At 47.8% G+C, this 18,222-nt stretch overlaps 1 protein-coding gene across 3 annotated transcripts in view; it reads left to right on the top strand.

Annotated features, from left to right (window-relative positions):
• Window positions 1–7,510, top strand: part of POP1 (POP1 homolog, ribonuclease P/MRP subunit) — a 37,340-nt gene extending 29,830 nt beyond the window's left edge. For all 3 annotated transcript variants that reach the window (XM_004275353.4, XM_049700224.1, XM_049700225.1), the window contains 2 exons: window positions 5,318–5,659; window positions 6,599–7,510. In XM_004275353.4, coding sequence (XP_004275401.1) covers window positions 5,318–5,659; window positions 6,599–7,253 — 997 coding nt within the window. In that variant the 3' untranslated portion in view covers window positions 7,254–7,510. The remainder of the gene's footprint in view (window positions 1–5,317; window positions 5,660–6,598) is intronic.
• The last annotated feature ends 10,712 nt before the right edge of the window (window positions 7,511–18,222 follow it).

Below are 18,222 nucleotides of genomic sequence, written 5' to 3' on the forward strand. Positions count from 1 at the left end.
AAATTGTGTCTTTCGTAATGGTTATAGATGGAGTACATACTTATGAATTTTCATGAAAGTATGGAAACATACAAAAATACTTTATAAACTGGTGTATTCCTTTTATCCAGAGAGATAGCACTGTTTTTACATTTTGGTATCTATCCATCTAGACTTTTTTCTTTTCCATTGGAGGAGTGGCCAGTGAGGGGCTTTATTTCCTTTATACTCTGGAAAGGAAACATAGGGCACCTGTATTTCCTACTGAACTGTAGACTTCGGGAAGCACAAAAACTCTCGTGTTTGTTGTGGCATCTGCAGTATCTAGCCGGTGCCTAGTGCGCAGTGGGCCTTAATACCTGTTTTTTTGTTGACTGATGAATGGGTGACTAATTGAATGTTGTATTTCCTTGACTGTGAGCTCCACAGTTGTGCTCTCCTGTGCACGGCTGCAACTCTAGAGACAGGCTTGGCCACAGTTGGCTTGGCTTTCCAGCTATTGTTTGAATGATGGATGAATGAGTGAGTGAGTGAACAGGGATACGTTCCTGGATTGCTGGTTTACAAGCCCTTTGAGGGCAGCCATTGTGTGTTGTACATCCTACGCCTCCCATAGTGTGCAGGGGCTTCTCCATGCTTGTTAAATAATAATTGACAGTAATACTTAATTTCTCACCCTTTCGATTTTTTTATGTATGTAAATTTTTCATAGACACAAATGTTTTTTAAGGCATTGTATTACATCTACTATTTTGAAACCTGCTTTTTTCATTTAGCTGTGTATTATGGAAAGTTTTCCCATATCAATAAATATGACTCTAAACCAAGAGTTGGCAAACTCTTTCTGTAAAGGGCCAGATGATAACTATTTCTGGCTTTGTGGGCCCTTTGGTCTCCATGGCAGCTGCTCAACTCTGCCATGTGGCATGAAAGCAGCCTCAGAGGACGCATAAATGAGTGAGCACGGCTGTGTTCCAGGCTCACGCTATGGACAATCCTATTTGAATTTCATAGCATTTTCATGTGCCACACGATATTATTCTCTTGTGTTTTTTTCTTTCCTTTTTTCTTTTTTTTGGCCGCACCGCGCGGCTTGTGGGATCTTAGTTCCCCAACCAGGAATGAAACCCGGGCCCCCTGCAGTGGAAGCGCGGAGTCCTAACCACTGGACCTTCAGGGAATTCCCTCTTGTGTTTTTTTCAACCATTGAAAAATGTAAAAACCATTCTTAGCTCGCGGGTCATACAAAAAACAGGCAGTGGGCCAGGTTTGCCCAGTGAGGTGTCGTTTGCCAATGCAGTATGGCTGTCCTGTGATCTATCAGTGGCCCTTTAGTTTCTTTCTGAATTTCTGCTCTGTGCTTCTGTGAACAGCTTTCCATTTGTATCTCTACGTATTTGTCTGATCTATTCGTTTAGCACATGTTGACTTAGAACTTGCCATGTGTCAGAAACCTTTCTAGGCACTGAGGCTGCAGCAGGGGACAGGACGGGCAAAGTCTGCTGTGCCCTTGTGGGGCTTATTCTTGATGGAAGTACGTGTTTCTACACTAGTGGGAGGAATCCAGGCAAGGGGAGGGAGGCTAAAATGGCCAGAGCAAAGCCCTTGAGTGAGGAAGACGGGGTGGCATCCAGGGCATAAGGGGAGGAGTGGCATTCCTTAGGGTCAGGCTTAGCTGTCTTATTTTTAGTAAGGCTGGAAGGCTGACTCTGAAAATGTGAATACAGATTTCGGTAGGCTAGACTCTGCGCAGAGGTTGGGTAGTAGTCTGACTGTGACCGTCTTCTCTGAAAAATAGGCAAGGTTATCATCTAGGAATAAGGGGCAGAGAGGCTGTTGGAGATTTGAGGAGAGAGGAATTGATATAAACAGTGTTCTGGGAGAGTGGAAGATAGAATCGACTGGAGAAACGTATCAGATTTGTAAGAAGTGTAGGAGTCCACTTAAGTTGTGTTGATAGTGAGACCCTTCGGGACTACTGCATGTTCTTCCCCAGCCATGTTCTGCCAACGAGGTGCTGGCGTGGGGTAGTGGAGGGTTGAATGTAACCAGCAGGGGCTTTGCCGGAGGAGGGACTTGGGGGTATGTGTAAAGAGAGTGACTCTCTTAGGAACTGTGGCATCTAGGCTTCCAAGGAGAGAGACGTGAGGACGGTAGTGAGCAGTGATGAAGTGGTAAACGAATACAGTAAGTCTCCTACATACGAACCTTCAAGTTGCGAACTTTCAACGATGTGAACGTGTGTTCCATCAGCGTCAGGCGTGAGTGAGATTGCAGCTCGCCCTCCGTCTCCTATTGCTGAGGAGCTCTACCATCTCCCACCTCCTCTCCCTCCTCCAGTCAGTAACTCTTCTTGCCTGTTCACTCGATGCCCCTGTACGCCAGCTGTTGTACTGTACTACTGTACTTTTCAAGGTACCATACTGTAAGATTAAAAATGTTTTCTTTATTTTTTGTGTTTGTTTTCTATGTATTATTTGTGTGAAAAGTATTGATATTATAAACCTATTATAGCACTATATAGCCGATTGTGTTAGTTGGGTACCTAGGCTAACTTTGTTGGACTTACGAACAAATTGGACTTATGAATTCGCTCTTGGAACGGAACTCATTCGTATGTAGGGGACTTACCGTAGGAAGTTCCAGTGGTTGAGGAATTGTTGCCGTGGAGAGGTAAATGGGCAGGCAACATAGGAGGCGTCATTCTGAGTGAAGGATACTTGAAATTGAGATTTTAAGGTGGAGCAAGTGTTGGCAGTGACCAAAAGGTAAGGTGTGACCAGGAGAGTGGGTGGTTGAGATGGGGGGAAGTAAAAGGTGTGAGAAGTTTCTGGTGGGCCAGGGTACTAGAAGGATGAATGGGTCGGGATGGAGGAGAAGGCAGAGTGGCGGGGAATGGGGTGCCTGGGGAGTTGACCGAGGCCCTGGCTGAGCAGGGAGAGCCAGGTTTATCTGATGGCTTGTGCCTCAGGGGAGCGGGAAGGAGAAGAAAAGCGGTCTGGGGGCATCAGGAGGAATGTGCCCACCCCTGGGCCTGTGGGGTGTGAAAAAGAAAGAGCTATCACTTGAGAGGAGCTGTAGCGGAAAGAAGGCAAAGAAGGACCTTAGGCTCAATCTCATAAATAAGATTTCTAGTTAAAAAGAAAAAAAAGCTGCATGCTTTGAGGATTTGACATACCATTGGCAAATGGCTATTTGTATTAGTGTAGAATTTTACCGCTAGTTCCGAGGGTGCCTGTTTTCCCTCACGTCTCGATAACATGGGCTATTACCAATCTTTTATTTTATTTTTTTAATTAATCAAAAAAAATTATTTATTTATTTATTTTTGGCTGCGATGGGTCTTTGTTGCTGCATGCGGGCTTTCTCTAGTTGTCGTGGCTTCTCTTTGTTGTGGAGCACAGGCTCTAGGTGCACGGGCTTCAGTAGTTGTGGCTCGCGAGCTCTAGAGCGCAGGCTCAGTAGTTGTAACACATGGGCTCTGTTGCTCCGCAGCATGTGGGATCTTCCCGGACCAGGGCTCAAACCCGTGTCCCCTGCATTGGCAGGCGGATTCTTAACCACTGCGCCACCAGGGAAGTTCTTACCAATCTTAATACTGACAAAACATACATGAAAAAATGGCATCTTACCGTTCTCATTTTTTGTTTGTTGGCTTACAAGTGAGGTTGGGTACTCTTAAGTGTTTTCACCATTTTTTGTCTCTCTTTTTATAAACTGCCCGTCTCTCTTTTTAAAAGTTTCTGGGTGAGGCAAGTACCCTGAGAGGGTTTTTCACCAGCTGCCCCTCTCAGGAGGTCAGAACACATTTGGTTCAGTCTCCAGAACATAGGCTCAAACTGAACCTCTGATTAAGTGTACAGGTTCATTTCCATTTGAGGTCCTAGGGCATAGCACACAGTAAGAAACAGAGGGGGGAAGGAATGTCTGGGCCTGTCCCCGAGGAGACCATCAGCCTGAGGGTGCAGGCTGGGACTCCCACAGAGTACCCCAGCCCGGAAGCGCCCATGGCCAGGCTGCTCCCTACCTCTTGGGGTCATTACATACCAGAGCAGGCCCTGGTTCCCACTAGTTAGTGGTTTTTTGAAGGTTCTCCCTCACTTACATGTTGCTGGAAAAGTCATTTGGTATCACCCATGTGGAGGGCAGTTTGGAATATCTGTCAGAATTGCAAGTGCTAATAATACTCGTTGCCTTAGCACTTCCACTCCCAGGACTTTATCCTGTGGATATACTTGTACTTGTACAACATGTTCAAGGTCATTCATGGCAGCATCGTTTGTAGAAGCAAAAGCTTGAAAATAACCAAAATGTCCTCGAGGAGAGGACTGTCTAAATAAGGTATAAACCATCCAGTGGGATAAGACTTGTGCTAAAGAATGAGGGATGTCTTGATGTGCTAATATAAAATGACCTCCAAGATATTTTGTTAAATGAATAAAGTTAAGCAAAAGAGTACAGGATCGGTTTGCCACCATTTGTGTAAAATGGGTAAAAAAAGAAATATGTATATATCTGCTTGTAAGTTTATAAAATGTCTCTAGAAGGATATATAAGAAACAGATGATGATATTGTCTCTGTGGAGGACAGCTGGGTCACCAGAGGTCAAGGGTGAGAGAGAAACTTCACCATCACCCCTTTTGTACCTTTTTAAAAAAAATTTTTTTTTATTTTTGGCTGCATCGGGTCTTAGTTGCAGCACATGGGATCTTGTGTTGCAGCGCGTGGGCTTCTCTCTAGTTGTGGTGCGCTCTCTAGTTGTGGTGTGCGGGCTTCTCTCTAGTTGTGGTGCACAGGCTCAGTAGTTGTGGCACGCAGGCTCTCTAGTTGCGGTGCATAGGCTTTCTAGTTGGGTTACGAGGGCTCCAGAGTGTGTGGGCTCAGAGTTGCTTAGTTGTTCCATGGCATGTGGGATCTTAGTTTCCTGACCAGGGATCGAACCTGCGTCCCCTGCATTGGAAGGCAGATTCTTAACCACTGGACCACCAGGGAGGTCCCCCTTCTGCACCTTTTGAACTTCAAACCCTGTGAGTATTCAGGGGCATCACTGCACAGCTCCAGGAGCACCCTTTACCTGCAGCTCTTCAGGAGTGGCGCTCCCCGGAGTGATGCACGTAGGGCGACTTCGTGGGTGCATCATCTATTACAGTAAAAACCGAAGAAAACAAAAACGCTCAGCCACTAGAGTTGGTTATTAGTATTTTTTAAAATCGTATTTCTTAGAAGACTTTTTTGTATGTTTGTTTTTAAAATAGAGATGGAGTACGGTGGCCATGGTTATTTTCATTGTCCATCCTAAATTGTTCAAAATTGGTTCTCCTCTTTGATTTCCATTAGACATCCTCCGGCAAAACGGCCCAACTACGTTAAGCTTGGCACCCTGGCACCTTTCTGCTGTCCCTGGGAGCAGTTAACTCGAGACTGGGAATCAAGAGTCCAGGCCCAAGACGCATCGTCTGCAGCTTCCTCTCCAGGTGGTGAGGAGAGTAGCCTGAGGAGAGATGTGGTGCCTTGTGCTCCCATGCCTGGAAGGACTCGACAGCTGTCTGATGACGAGGGCACACCCCTAAACGACTCCAGCGAGCCCAAGGGAGTGATGGACACAGATGGTCCAGCCCGGCCGGGGACTGAGGGGGTAGTGGGCCAGGGTGCCACCGGCAGTCTCCTCTGTGTTCTGAGGTAAGTGCACACGACTTCCGGGTACGTTTTTGGATTGTCTGTTTTTTTGATACTGACCAGGAAGTAAAAGTATCATTGCTCCTTTACACAAAGCCCAAGTGAATTTATGGACCTTCTGGAAGGGAAAGCCAGTGAATCATAGAGGGCCCAGGGAAAAGGCTAAATCACATACATTTGCTTTGGGGCATGATGCTAACTGACGAAATGATTTAAAATATCGCGTCAATAGACCTAAACCAGGGCAGTTTATGACCTATTTTATTTAGTCTTTGCTCACAAAGCAGTCCCCTCACGATTGTGATCTTAAGTAATGAAGAACCCCTGCAAGCATTCTTTAAATCGTTGAATTAGATTTCTTCCCATTGCTTTTGAATGACCTGCATTTGTGGCCGACTAGATCCCCATTCATTGTGATATTGTCATATCACAGAGGTTACTGTGTAAAATGTGTTCTTCTCTCAGTGCTGCTGCAGGCTATCCGATTCTGCTTATCATTAACCCTTTATTCTGTGCTCTGATTTTAAAAGAGTGCCACCCCTTTGCTTTATACTTATTTTTCTGTACAGTAATTTCATATCCTTCCTTCTTACTTTTCAGATAAGTGTCCCTTAGAGTTTCTTTTTTCATCAAAACATCAGTTCCTTTTTACTCGAATCCTCTCACTGTGAATATAGCCATAGATTCTACTCCACTGTCTTACTTTTCTCTGCCTTCAACTTGAAACCTTTAATCCTTGAGTCTCAGAGTAGTAGACACATAAAAAGAAAAGTATCATCACACAAATGTGTATTTTTGATTTTTAAAAAATCGAAGTTTTGATCCTTTCCCCCCATAGAGTATCAGAAAATCAAATGAACTCCAGCAACGTCCAGTCTTCTAACTGCATATTTTCCCCTTGAACAAAATATCCTCAAAACGTGTGTCTCCCACTTCATGCAGGAGTAGAAAATTACTGAGGCAGCTGTCAGCCTGGTGTGGACCCAGTTCTGGGAACAGTCGGGCAGCCCCACGAGCTCCTGGCACAGGGCAGCAAGAATTGAGCAGAGAGGCCTGCCTGTCCATCCTGGACCGCTTCCCCAAGGCCCTGGTGTGGGTCAGGCTGTCCCTGCTGAGGAAGGGCAGCCCCGAGCCGCACACCATGATCTGTGTTCCAGCTGAGGAGGACCTCCTCCAGCTCAGCCAGGATCGGCTGTACTGTGGGCCCCAGGAGCCCAAGCATAGTGACCCATTCAAGAGCCAGATCCGGAAACAGAAGGAGAAGAAGAAACTAGAGAAGAGGCAGAAGCGAGGCTGTGCTGCATCTGAGGGCCTGGCAGAGGGGGACTCTGCAGCTGGACAGCAGCCTCTGACCCTGGGCTTGTGGTCAGGCCCTCTCCCGGTTGTGACTTCTCACTGCTCCAGAGTTCTCCTTGGCTTTGTCACACAGGGAGATTTTTCCATGGCTGTCGGCTGTGGGGAAGCCCTGGGGTTTGTTAGTTTGACGGGCTTGCTGGATATGCTGTCCAGCCAGCCAGGAGTGGAGAGGGGTCTCGTGTTGCTGAGGCCACCTGCCTCTCTGCAGTATCGATTTGCGAGAATCGTTATTGAGGTGTGAGGTCGGTTTACATCCTGGCACAGATAATAACTGTGTTTGCCAAGTCCCACAACTGGAGAGTTGTTTTTGCTGTCTTCCGTTTCAATATATCATGTTAAATTCCTTGGAAATGAGAATTTAAAAAATTAATGTATTTATGCAAATGGATGAAATGTTTACCTCATTCCAGTAATGTCCTTGATTTCCATCTTTCCCTGTCCTTGCTGTAATACTTTAAAATTTTTTGGCATATATAGCCAAAAGCTTTCGTATTTTGATTTCTTGGTCTGTGTAATTCTTGCTGAAAATAATTAGAAGCCCTATTGTTTTCTTGTGTCCTTTCAAGAACAAAGGGCTGTCAAGTCTATTTGAAAAATCTTGTAGTCATGTGATAAGCGACGACGGTTGTTTAATGATTTGATTGTTACAGAAGTGGGAAAGACTAGAAACATCTGGTCTCTGTGCATGAAGTATGGGGCCCTGGGGGCCACGTTAAATTCTGTACTGTGATCAGCATGCCCAACGCTTTACACCATAAAGAAGGATATCGTGGAAAACGTATTGTTGCCTCTTTTCAGGCAGGCTCAGTTTATGGCAAAAGTGTTGAGATGGAACTAGAGTGGTGGTCTGTGGTTTTATGACCACTCGTCCTCTGTGGTGTTGACCAGCGCATGATTCCAGGAGTTACTTAATTTTTCTGTGCTTTGTTTCTGCAAAGAATTTTTCAAAGCCATAGAGGAGCATTTCTCAAAATATGTTCTATGAAGTATGTTACCTAAGGAAAAGAGTCCAAGGACAGAGTGGGAAATTCTGGGTTAAATACAGTTAAGCGGGACTTCCTTGGTGACACAATGGTTAAGAATCCACCTGCCAATGCAGGGGACATGGGTTTGAGCCCTGGTCCGGGAAGATCCCACATGCCGCAGAACAACTAAGCCTGTGCGCCACAAACTACTGAGCCTGCGCTCTAGAGCCTGTGAGCCACAACTACTGAGCCCGCATGCCACAAGTGCTGAGGCCTGCGCGCCTAGAGCCCATGCTCCGCAACAAGAGAAGCCACCGTAATGAGAAGCCTGCGCACCGCAATGAAGAGTAGCCCCTGCTGCCAGTGCAGCCAAAAATAAATAAATAAATAAATACAGTTAAGCACTTCTTTTTAAAGGACTTCTAGAACCTTCCATGTGATAATGTATATTGTGATTCTCCAAGAAGTGGATGATAGTCTATAGTATCTTTTTTTTTTAATAGTATTTTATAAATCTTTTTGAGCCCCAAATTCTGTTTTCAAGGACCAGTGTTCTTAGGGACATACTTTGGGAAGTGCGGCCGTGCAGTGCAGCGATGACCTCTGCAAGGTGATAGCTAAAATGTCGAGCTGCTTTTAAACGTTCATGTCCACCTGACATTTTGAGCAGGGTATAAAAGAGGGGTCTCATCCTGCCCCATATGGAAGAGTGGCGTCATCACTGCTTTTTTTCACTTGCAGGGAAGCTAGGTGCTCATCAGCTTTTGGTGGCTGTGCACTCACACTCATATGTCTCACTCATACTCTTACTCCGTCGTTTTCTGCCATACATTTCTAGCAGAGCTTAGGTGGGATTAGTATTAATTTTTTATTTAAATGTACAGTTAGGTGTTATTGACGTAAATGCATTGTGTTTCTGCAATAGCGTTTGGCAGTGACTGTCTTTGGGAGTGACAGGCTGGGAAGAGATACAGCAGTATTACAGTAGCCAGTGAAACGTCTGTCATTTTCCCTCTCACTCTGCCTCTGAAAGTATTTGTGTCCAACGCAGATGAGACTGAAAAAAATAGTATAATTCTTTTTTGGTTTCTGTAAGCAGAATAAATTAAAATGGCACCTGGTGCTTGGTTGTTAATATTTGATGGGCCATTCCTCATTTATTTTCTAGGCTCTAAGCCACTTCTGTGGCTTAGCTCGCTTGATGACAGAAATCTGAGCTAGCTGTGTCACTGTCTCATTCCGTACAGCACCCCGCGTGGGCCCTGCTGCCCTGCCCTCATCACGGGGGACAGGGCACAATTGCTCTGCTTTGTGGTGGCAGGTCAAAGAACTATGCGCTAAGAGGATAGACTAGCATTTCCCAAAATACATTCCTGGGAGCACTGGTCCCTGGAGATGTTTCCTGGGAAAAAAGTGTTTCATGGCTACATAAATTTGGGGAAGGCCATATACTGTACCCTCCTATTGCACATCCACAATGAATATTTGTATAGTTGAGGCTCTGCAAATACCGATAGGAAGGACATCTGTCTTTCACAGACCACCACTTTTTTTTTTGCATACCTATTGTCCGAAGAATGCTAGTTTCGTGAAATATACCTTGCAAAACAGTGTGACAGAATTTGCATAAGTAGATAAACAGGAAAGTGTCCATTTCTGTTGTGAAAAAGACTGATAGGAATGGCCTTATTCTCTATAGCAATGAAATGAACGGACGTGTTTATGGTGATCCTACTGGGTGTCTGCCGCGCAACCGAATAAGGACAGTGTGGCTCCCGCCCTCTGGTTGAGCGGCAGAGATTTCACTCGGTCAGGAAGTGTCCTGAGCAGCCAGGTTGTGAGCTGAGCACCCGGAGACCAGCTACACGCCTGAATTGCGCATGAAACAGAATTCTGTCTGTGTGATTATGCTCTGCTTTTTAAAACTAGTACATAAGTAATGTTTTGATATTAATAATCCACATTCATCATAAAAACCTAGAGAATGCAGATAAGCAACAACCATCACAAAACTTAAGTCACCTGGATTTTCACCATCCAGGTTGTAGGCCCAGTTACCTTTCTGGTGCCTATCGTTCTAGGCATTGAGATGTATGTCGGCAGTTTTCTTTTAAGGAAAATAGCATCAGCAATATATAGTGTATAAAAAACCCATGCAGGACATGCGCCGCCTAAGTGCATGTTGTCAGTTCCTTATGGAGCTTATCGTGACCCTAATGTTCATTCTCCTTTTATCGAAAGTTAGTACTCAATGGTGCATTGCTGTCTCGGCTGCCACCTGCCCAGGGTGAGTTCTTTCTCCCCGGCCAGTGGCAGGTGATGTTGCCGAAATCTCAGCTTCTCTGTGCACCGATGCCGAACAGAAATAGGGAGACAGAGGTTTTGGAGGATGAGAGAGATGGCTTTATTTTTCTGCCAGGCAGAAGGGAAGACACAGCAGGCTAGCAGCCTCAAGAACTGCGCCTCCCTCCTCGGGGAATCGGAGAAGATTTTATACGCGGGGCTTGCAGTCCGGGGTATGTGATAAGGATCAAAGTAGTGAAGGCCTTGTATTCTTTTTCCTTTGCATTATTTCAAAACAGTCATAGCTGGCATCAGGCAGCCCGGTAACTTGGGTCAGGTATTCTGGTAGTTGGGTCCGTTTGTCTCTGGTTTATCGGCCGGCAACCTTCTCTCTGAAATGGTGACCCTACAGGGGGTGATTTGTTAGAAGGGGGCGATTTGTTAGAAGGGGGCATAGGGAATGTAAGCACCAGGGTGTAATAAGGTTAGGGAGTGATAGGCACAGGGTGTAACTCACACAGAGTTAGGGGTGACAGGTGCAGAGTGTAATTTACATAGTGTCAGGGAGTGAGGTTAGCTTTGTGAAGTACAAATCTAGTTACAGACACGACGGATTAGTAACAGTCCGCCTGCCAATACAGGGGACACAGGTTCGAGCCCTGGTCCGGGAAGATCCCACATACCGCGGAGCAACTAAGCCCGTGCACCACAACTACTGAGCCTGCGCTCTAGAGCACATGCTCCGCAACAAGAGAAGCCACCGCGATGAGAAGCCCGCACACCGCAACGAAGAGTAGCCCCCCGCTCGCCACAACTAGAGAAAGCCAGCGCGCAGCAACAAAGACCTAACTCAGCCACAAATAAATAAATTTATTAAAAAACAAAACAAAACAAAACACAACTAGGAGTGATTAACTCTTTCAGGCCAGGTTATGTTTCTCCCCTGGTCTGTTTGCTGTTCCCTTTTTTTCCCTTGCTCTTAGGGAAAGGAAAATTCATTTCTATTTCTGCTGCAAGAAATTCCCCACTGCTAGTTCATTCCCTCCATATCAATGAAGGAAGGGAAACGGTGTCATTCTCGTCTGGCTGAGGACAAAACTTCACTTTTGCTCCACTTGACAAACACCAGCTGTCTGGTCCAGGGGCCTATCTCCTACTTCAGGCCCACCCCAGGGATGCCGACTTCACGAGTCAGGGGTGTGGCCTGACTTTAGGATTCTTAGGAGCTCCAGGTGACTTGCAGCCAGGATTGAGAACCCGTGGTCTAGACTTTAATATGAGGTTCAATGCAATTAGCCAAGGACACAGAAGCTTATCAGCTTATCATGCAGGGCAGGAGCAGATAGATGTAGGCTGTCTTCAGCAGGGCATGCAGCTGTCACTGACGTCCCCGGATGGGGTCCTGCTGCATTGGAGCAAACGGCCAAGTTCACATAATGGCATTTTCCTTCTTCTTTTTCTAAAATTAAAATTCAACCAGGTACTGTTCTGGAAGAACCCACCCTAACCACCCGTGTGCTTTCGCTTAAGGAAGTGTTTACAAACGTGAACCACTCCTAGGTCCTTGCCCCAGCCTCATTGCACCCCGCTTCGTCCCCTTCACTTTGCACTGAACACACTGATCTTTAGGCTCCTTGACCAGCCAGGCTCTTGATGCCACCAGACGTGTGCTGTGCTTTGCCTTCATGGAATGTTGTCACCCCTCCCCCATGCTTTCTGCACCCCTGTCCCTCTCATCCCATCCTGCTGAGCTTGGCCTGATGTTTCTCAGGGAGACCCGCTCCTGCCTACGTTATTTTCTATCACACAATGGATTTATTTCCCGATGTGTAATGATTATTTTGTTGTTTACTTGTTTGTTGTCTTTCCATTAGGCTGTGAGCTTCACGAAGGGGAGACCATGTCTTATTTGGTTACCTTTGCACCTCAGATTCTAGCACAGTCCCTCACCCATATCTTTTTTAAAAAATTCATTCATTCATTTATTTTTGGCTGCATTGGGTCATTGTTGCGGTGCGCTGTGGCTTCTCGTTGTGGAGCACAGGCTGTAGGTGCGCGGGCTTCAGCACGCGGGCTCAGTAGTTGTGGCTCGCGGGCTCTAGAGCGCAGGCTCAGTAGTTGTGGTGCACGGGCTTAGTTGCTCCGCGGCACGTGGGATCTTCCTGGACCAGGGATCGAACCCGTGTCCCCTGCATTGGCAGGCGGATTCTTAACCACTGCACCATCAGGGAATTCCTCACCCATATCTTGTATTTAATATATTTTTGTTGAATCGATGTCTTAATCAAAGAGGATGTTTGTGTTCAAACTACAAAACCATCTATCCCCAGTATATGTTGTAATGGACTAAGGAGCCACTAGGTGGTGCCAAGACCTCATGAGAAAACCGCCTGCTGTGGAATAACATCAGAAGTGGAATACAATTCACTCGTGTGTGTGTGTGTGTGTGTGTGTGTGCGTGTGCGTGTGCGTGTGCGTGTGCGTGTGTGTGTGTGTGGTGTTGGACTGGGGGAGTTTATGAGGTTACAGATCAAGCAATGTTCTCTCTTCTGGGGCAGACCCCTACTCCCAAGATCCTACTTTGAAAAGGCTCCCTGATTTTTAAAGAGGGGCCTAGAGAAGAAACAACTTGAAAAGCTCTCATCTAAAAAATAAATCCCATACACATTATCCCCAATAAGTTTGCTGAATGCCTCCCATGACGGGGAGCTCATTACTTCACCCGAAGATGCCATCTCCCCCTTGGCAGCATGCTGATGGGCGACCTAGCCCTTTAGCCCCAGCTTCAGCCTGTCTCCCCTCCTCCCTGCTTCCGTGGGCTAACATTGAGAACAAGCAGTTTACTTTTAGGAAGTCAGTTATTAACCTTTTTGCTTTCTCTTCTCCAGTCTAAACAAGCCTCCTTTCTTTTAGCTTCCCTTCTCTTGGTTCCAGCATCTCACAGAGGACCTTAAATTAATTTTTGGACAAGACATAATTTGTTCTCAGAACACCCCTGCACTGCTGCACGAGCCTCGGGCAGGGGCTGCTGGCTTTAGGGAGCACCTCGAACATTCTGGCTCACTGTGGGTCCTCTCTGAAGTCTCCAGCCTTCTCCTCCCTTGCCCTGCAGGATTTAGCCGCTACTGCTTGAGGCGTGTGTGAGCGTGGTTTTCCTCAAAAGCAGAGCCTGGATGGCTTACGGGCAGGTAGTTTGTTTTAGGAAGTGACCTAAGGGAACGGGAATGCAGAGCCGGGGCAAAGGGAACTGGAGAAGGAGTGAGAGCCGATGAAGCGGGCATTATTCAGCTGGTCACCCGTGGAGACATGCCCTTACAGCTGGACAGGAAGGGCACCCCGCACGGTCCACGTGAGGCCCAGGAGAGGGGAATCTCTGCATCAGCTCTCATTCCTCCTGGGCAAGGGCTACCCCAGGGAGTCTTCATTTCCTTGCACCTCCAGGTTTGCACAGGGGCTAGAACGGCAGAATCTGCTCGTGGGCATCCCAGGGAGGCCTGTGCAAAGCCCCGAGGCAGAAGAGGTGCAGCTAAGGCAGGGCTGCAGCAAGCGCTGAACAAAAGCTGTGCCCGGGGGTAGAGCCCTCGGAATAGGTGACTCTCTCATGGTGCCACTTTTGAGAAGCCAAGGTGTGTGTGTGTGTGTGTGTGTGTGTGGGCGCACGCATGTGCACGCTTGTATGGGGAGGTGCTTGATGAGTTTTCTGGAATAAGTCCCAGCAGTTGGCGTGTAGACTCTGAAGCTGATCTTGCCAAAGTGGGGACAGCTATGGTCCAGCCGCTGCCACCTGTCCTTCCGGGGGTGGGGTGTCTCTGCGGAGAGCCTTTCTCCTTCGGTGAGCCCCGCCTGGCATGGTTCTGAATATTCCCCATTGTACGCCTGCAGCCATCGTTAGGAAACAAGTCCCAGGACTCCTGTCTGGTAAGGAAATCCCCCATTGGAGATGTTCTGCTGGCTCTAGGGCTGACTCTCCCGTCGTTTTTGCCCAACTAGCTTCCAGCTCCCTTTGGCTCGTCCCCACCCACCTCATTGTTTTCCTCCGAACTCAGCGGTTCCTCTCTCAGCCTCCCCCATGCCTGCAGCTCAGTGTATCCGTTTCCTCGGTAATATTGATAGGGACAGAGAAAAGGGCCAAAGTAGGTGATTAAATAATTAATCCCATGGGGGATTGCGAGTAGACAAAACAAGTATGGGAGTCCCCTGTAAATGAATGATCACTCAAGAAAGCAGGCTTGCTTAGCAACAAAACATGCAACAGAAGCATGAGACATGCCCCCAAACAACAAAACAAGGGTAACGTGAGACCCACATCCTGCCCAGTGAGGTCAGTAAGTTAATGAATCCTAGGACATGCTCTTCTGTGCACACTAAAAACAAAAATACAAGGAAAAGATGAAATTAGACTGAAACCTGAGCTGGTTTATCATATATTAGTGTATGTTACTTGCCTTTTTGCTTATTTCCGTTGTGCCATGACAGTCCCAGCTTGACCATGTAGGGACCAAGAAAACTCCCCTGCCCGACATGCGGGAGGAACCGATGATGAAACGGTGACGTCTACTCAAGAATGAGGAAGAAGGTGGTCTTCCCCTCCCCCCAACTTTTCCTTTGATTATAAAACTGTAGCCCACTAGGTTCTCAGGGCACCACTCCTTTGCCCGCCCGCTTGTATCTCTCACAAGCATCCTGTACTAATAAATTCTTTCCTTACCCATTAATAGTTGACAGGTACATTTCTACCTCGACATGTCTTTTCTGTCTGAGAAATACACACATTTTATCCAGTCTTGCTACTTAGAATGTGGTCCTGAGACCAGCAGCATCAGCATTAGAAATGCAGGGTCTCAGGCCGTACCCCAGACCTCCTGAAACGAGTTTGCATTTGAAGAAAGTCGGTAGGGGATTCACGTCCACAGGAAAGTTGCAGGTGCAGCAGATCGATTCAGTGGTTTCTAAACCTGGTTGTTATCAGAAGCACCTGGGGAGTTTGATAAAAAGACAAATTTCTGAGCATCGGTGGCCCTGAAATCTGTAATTTTTATTAAGCTCCCTTTGTGATTCCAACACAGGCCATTCGTGGGATCATGTCTGAGAATCACCAGAACAGGCATCTTTTGGTTTTTTTCCACTTCTAAGATTCTGACATTTTTGCCGCTCACTGACTTTTCACAAATTTGAATGTCGCTCTTTTTGGGTGTTATGAATTAGCAGGACCTAAGGTTTTTGTGTGTTTGTGTGTGTGTTTTAAACAGGCCTGGTTTCTAATTTCTGAATATTCTGGTCAGGAACTTGTCTTTCTTCCAAGATCTAATGGCCCTGGAGTCCCAGTGTCCTGATGTCCCTTTAAGTAACTCATGGGTACTTTGCCAAGCCCTGCAAGCTCCCACTGGAGACGCTCCAGTGGCGCCTGGGATGGCGTTTTGCCTCAGCCCCTTAGGTGTTAAGTGCTGGATGCCGTGCCTGAGATGCCCGGTCCGGACTCCCTGGTTATGCTATTGAGAGATGGAGCCCAAAGCGTCTACGGAGAGAAGTCAGAGTGTCTGATTGCATTTGGTCTCATCAGGCGTCTTGGATGCCCCGAGTTGGTCCTGTCCACCGACTTCACGCCCACGCAAGCCTGAGCAGCCTTTGAGAAGCAGCTACAATCCTTCGCCGTGGGCGCCTTGGCGGGGGCATCTGTGGTAGCACCTCATGTGGAGAGGAGCTTGGCTGGCTTGGCACTAACTGGCCCCGGAGCGCAGGGCACTGAAGCGGCTGAAGACCTCCGGGCACCCCAGCCGGGTGGCAGGAGGCACCAAACCGAAAGAAAGATTTCCTTCGAAGGTGCTCCTGGCACTTGGGCTCTCATGCAAAGCCTAATATCTCACCCCATTAAATCCCTTGATGTGTCATTCATGGTTTTCTGCCTCTCCGTGGCAGGCAGAGCTATCCCTTTGGAACAGAGAGGAGAGAAGGTAGGAATTGTTTTTTCCTAAGGGCAGAGCTTGGCTCCCCCAAAAGCTTGCCATTCGTTTAGCTGAACACACTGGGGACGGGGTACCCTGGACGGGGAAGGAAGTGGTAGCCAAGGGGAAGCTGGCCTTCAGCCTGGTGTCAATGCAGGTTCGGGGTCTGGGGTTTGTTTTTCCTGGGCCAGCATCATCACAGACAGCTCTGCCCACCCCACCCTCCCAGAGGCCAGAGTTGAGGGGGGCCATGGGCTGCGTGTCTGCCACGTTTGCAGCCTGAATCAGCGGACACCTCCCCGAGTCTGAGGGGGAGTGCAGAGAGGAAAGAGGGGAACAGGGGTGGCTAGGGAGCCCCAAACCCCAGCATAACGCCTCCCTCATCATCGTCACCAGTGCTTCCTCAGCCTGTATCTCCCTGTGGTATGAAAAAATTATACCAGCGTGGCATGTGGGATGGATTTTCAGTTTCCAGCTACTTCCTTCAGTCCTTAGCAGTAACAAAGAGGCACTGACACTGTGCTAACTGTACACTAGGCTTTGCGTGCGATATTCTAGTTACTATTTACAACCACACTGTTATTACTGTCTCCATTTTACAGATGAGGAAACTGAGGTTTAGAGAAATTCAGTAATCTGCTAGAAAGATACAGATTCGGGGTCTGGTCGCCAGGCTTTGCTGCCCCCCATCCTTCACCCATTTGGACCATCAGAGTGTGTTCTGTGCCAGGCACCGGAGGGTCAGACACAAGCGTGCATCAGACGTGGGCATGTCCTGAAGCCATTCAAGGTCAACAACTTGCTCCTGTGGTGCCACGTGAAGAGTGTTCAGAATTTTGGCTCTTGGTCTGGCATAGGAATCAAGCCTTTCTCATCCTGATGTTTTCCTAGGAAAGATGGCCCTGGAGTCCCAATAGATTTATTTCACTTGCTTTTCTCTCTCTTCCTTTTGCCCCGATATGCTGCTGTTATTTATGATTCGAGCACCGCCCAAACCATTCATCTTGCCATTGATAGGCATGTATGAAAGGCCCGTGATTACATCTCCCAGTTGGCCTGCTCATGTTTGAAACATCAGCCAAAAAGCAAAGCAATAAAAAAAAACAGCCACTCTTCCTCCCAGAGAGGACTGGGTACACAGCACAGCGTGGTCTTTCTGAACCCAGAGAGGTGGTCTCCCAGCACTTGCCTCTCCTCCCGCTCTGCCCAGTGCTGGTCTTCGAAGCCTCAGCTCGTCTGATTCTTTTCATCTTGCCCCCCAGTCAGTGGGCCCGGCTCCCCCGCCTGCATCCCTCCAAGCATTGCTCCTCCCCCGGCCGCTTGTGTGGGCCTCTTCGGGCCCAGCCCTGCAGTCCCAATGAGGATTAATGTTAATCTCCTGTTCATGAGAGTGAGTTGAGTTATTCTTTCCATCTGTCACCCCCCAGACCAGAGCTCTGTGTCCTCCTTTCCTTCCATCCGAGGTCTCTGAGGGCCAACGGTGATGACCCCCGACCCTGGACACATACAGGGTCTCTGCAAGGCAGGCTGTCCAGGGACAGGTTGGGAGCTGAAAGGCCCTGAGAGACGCCTTGGCCAACCCCCTCGCTCATTTTGCCGAGGAGGGGACGTCGCACTGTCACCCAGTCACAGCTGGGACCAGAGCCCAGGTGTCCTGACAGGGCCAGGTGCTTCTCAGGACCATCTCTTAAACTAAAACTTTTTCCAGAAAGAGTCTAACATCCACAAGAGAGTGGAGCAGGTCTTTGCTGCACTCAAGTTCTGCAGCTGCTCTTTCTTCCTCTCCTGTGTTGCCCCCAACTTTTCTTTGGCAGCTCTGCCCTCTGCATCTCTTCTTTCAGAAGCTGCCTGGAAAGCTGGCGAGAACAACAAGACTTGGGTTCAAGTCCTGGCCTTCCCTTTGCCGAAAGGCCCCGGGCAGGTCCCTTAAGCGGTTGGATCCACCATTTCCATTTTATTTCCATTACAATGGAAATAATATCAACGTCCACCTCACCGTCTCGCAGCAAGACTCAAGTGG

Source organism: Orcinus orca, chromosome 17 (genome assembly GCF_937001465.1).
Source record: "Orcinus orca chromosome 17, mOrcOrc1.1, whole genome shotgun sequence".
In the NCBI taxonomy this organism is placed as follows: domain Eukaryota; kingdom Metazoa; phylum Chordata; class Mammalia; order Artiodactyla; family Delphinidae; genus Orcinus; species Orcinus orca.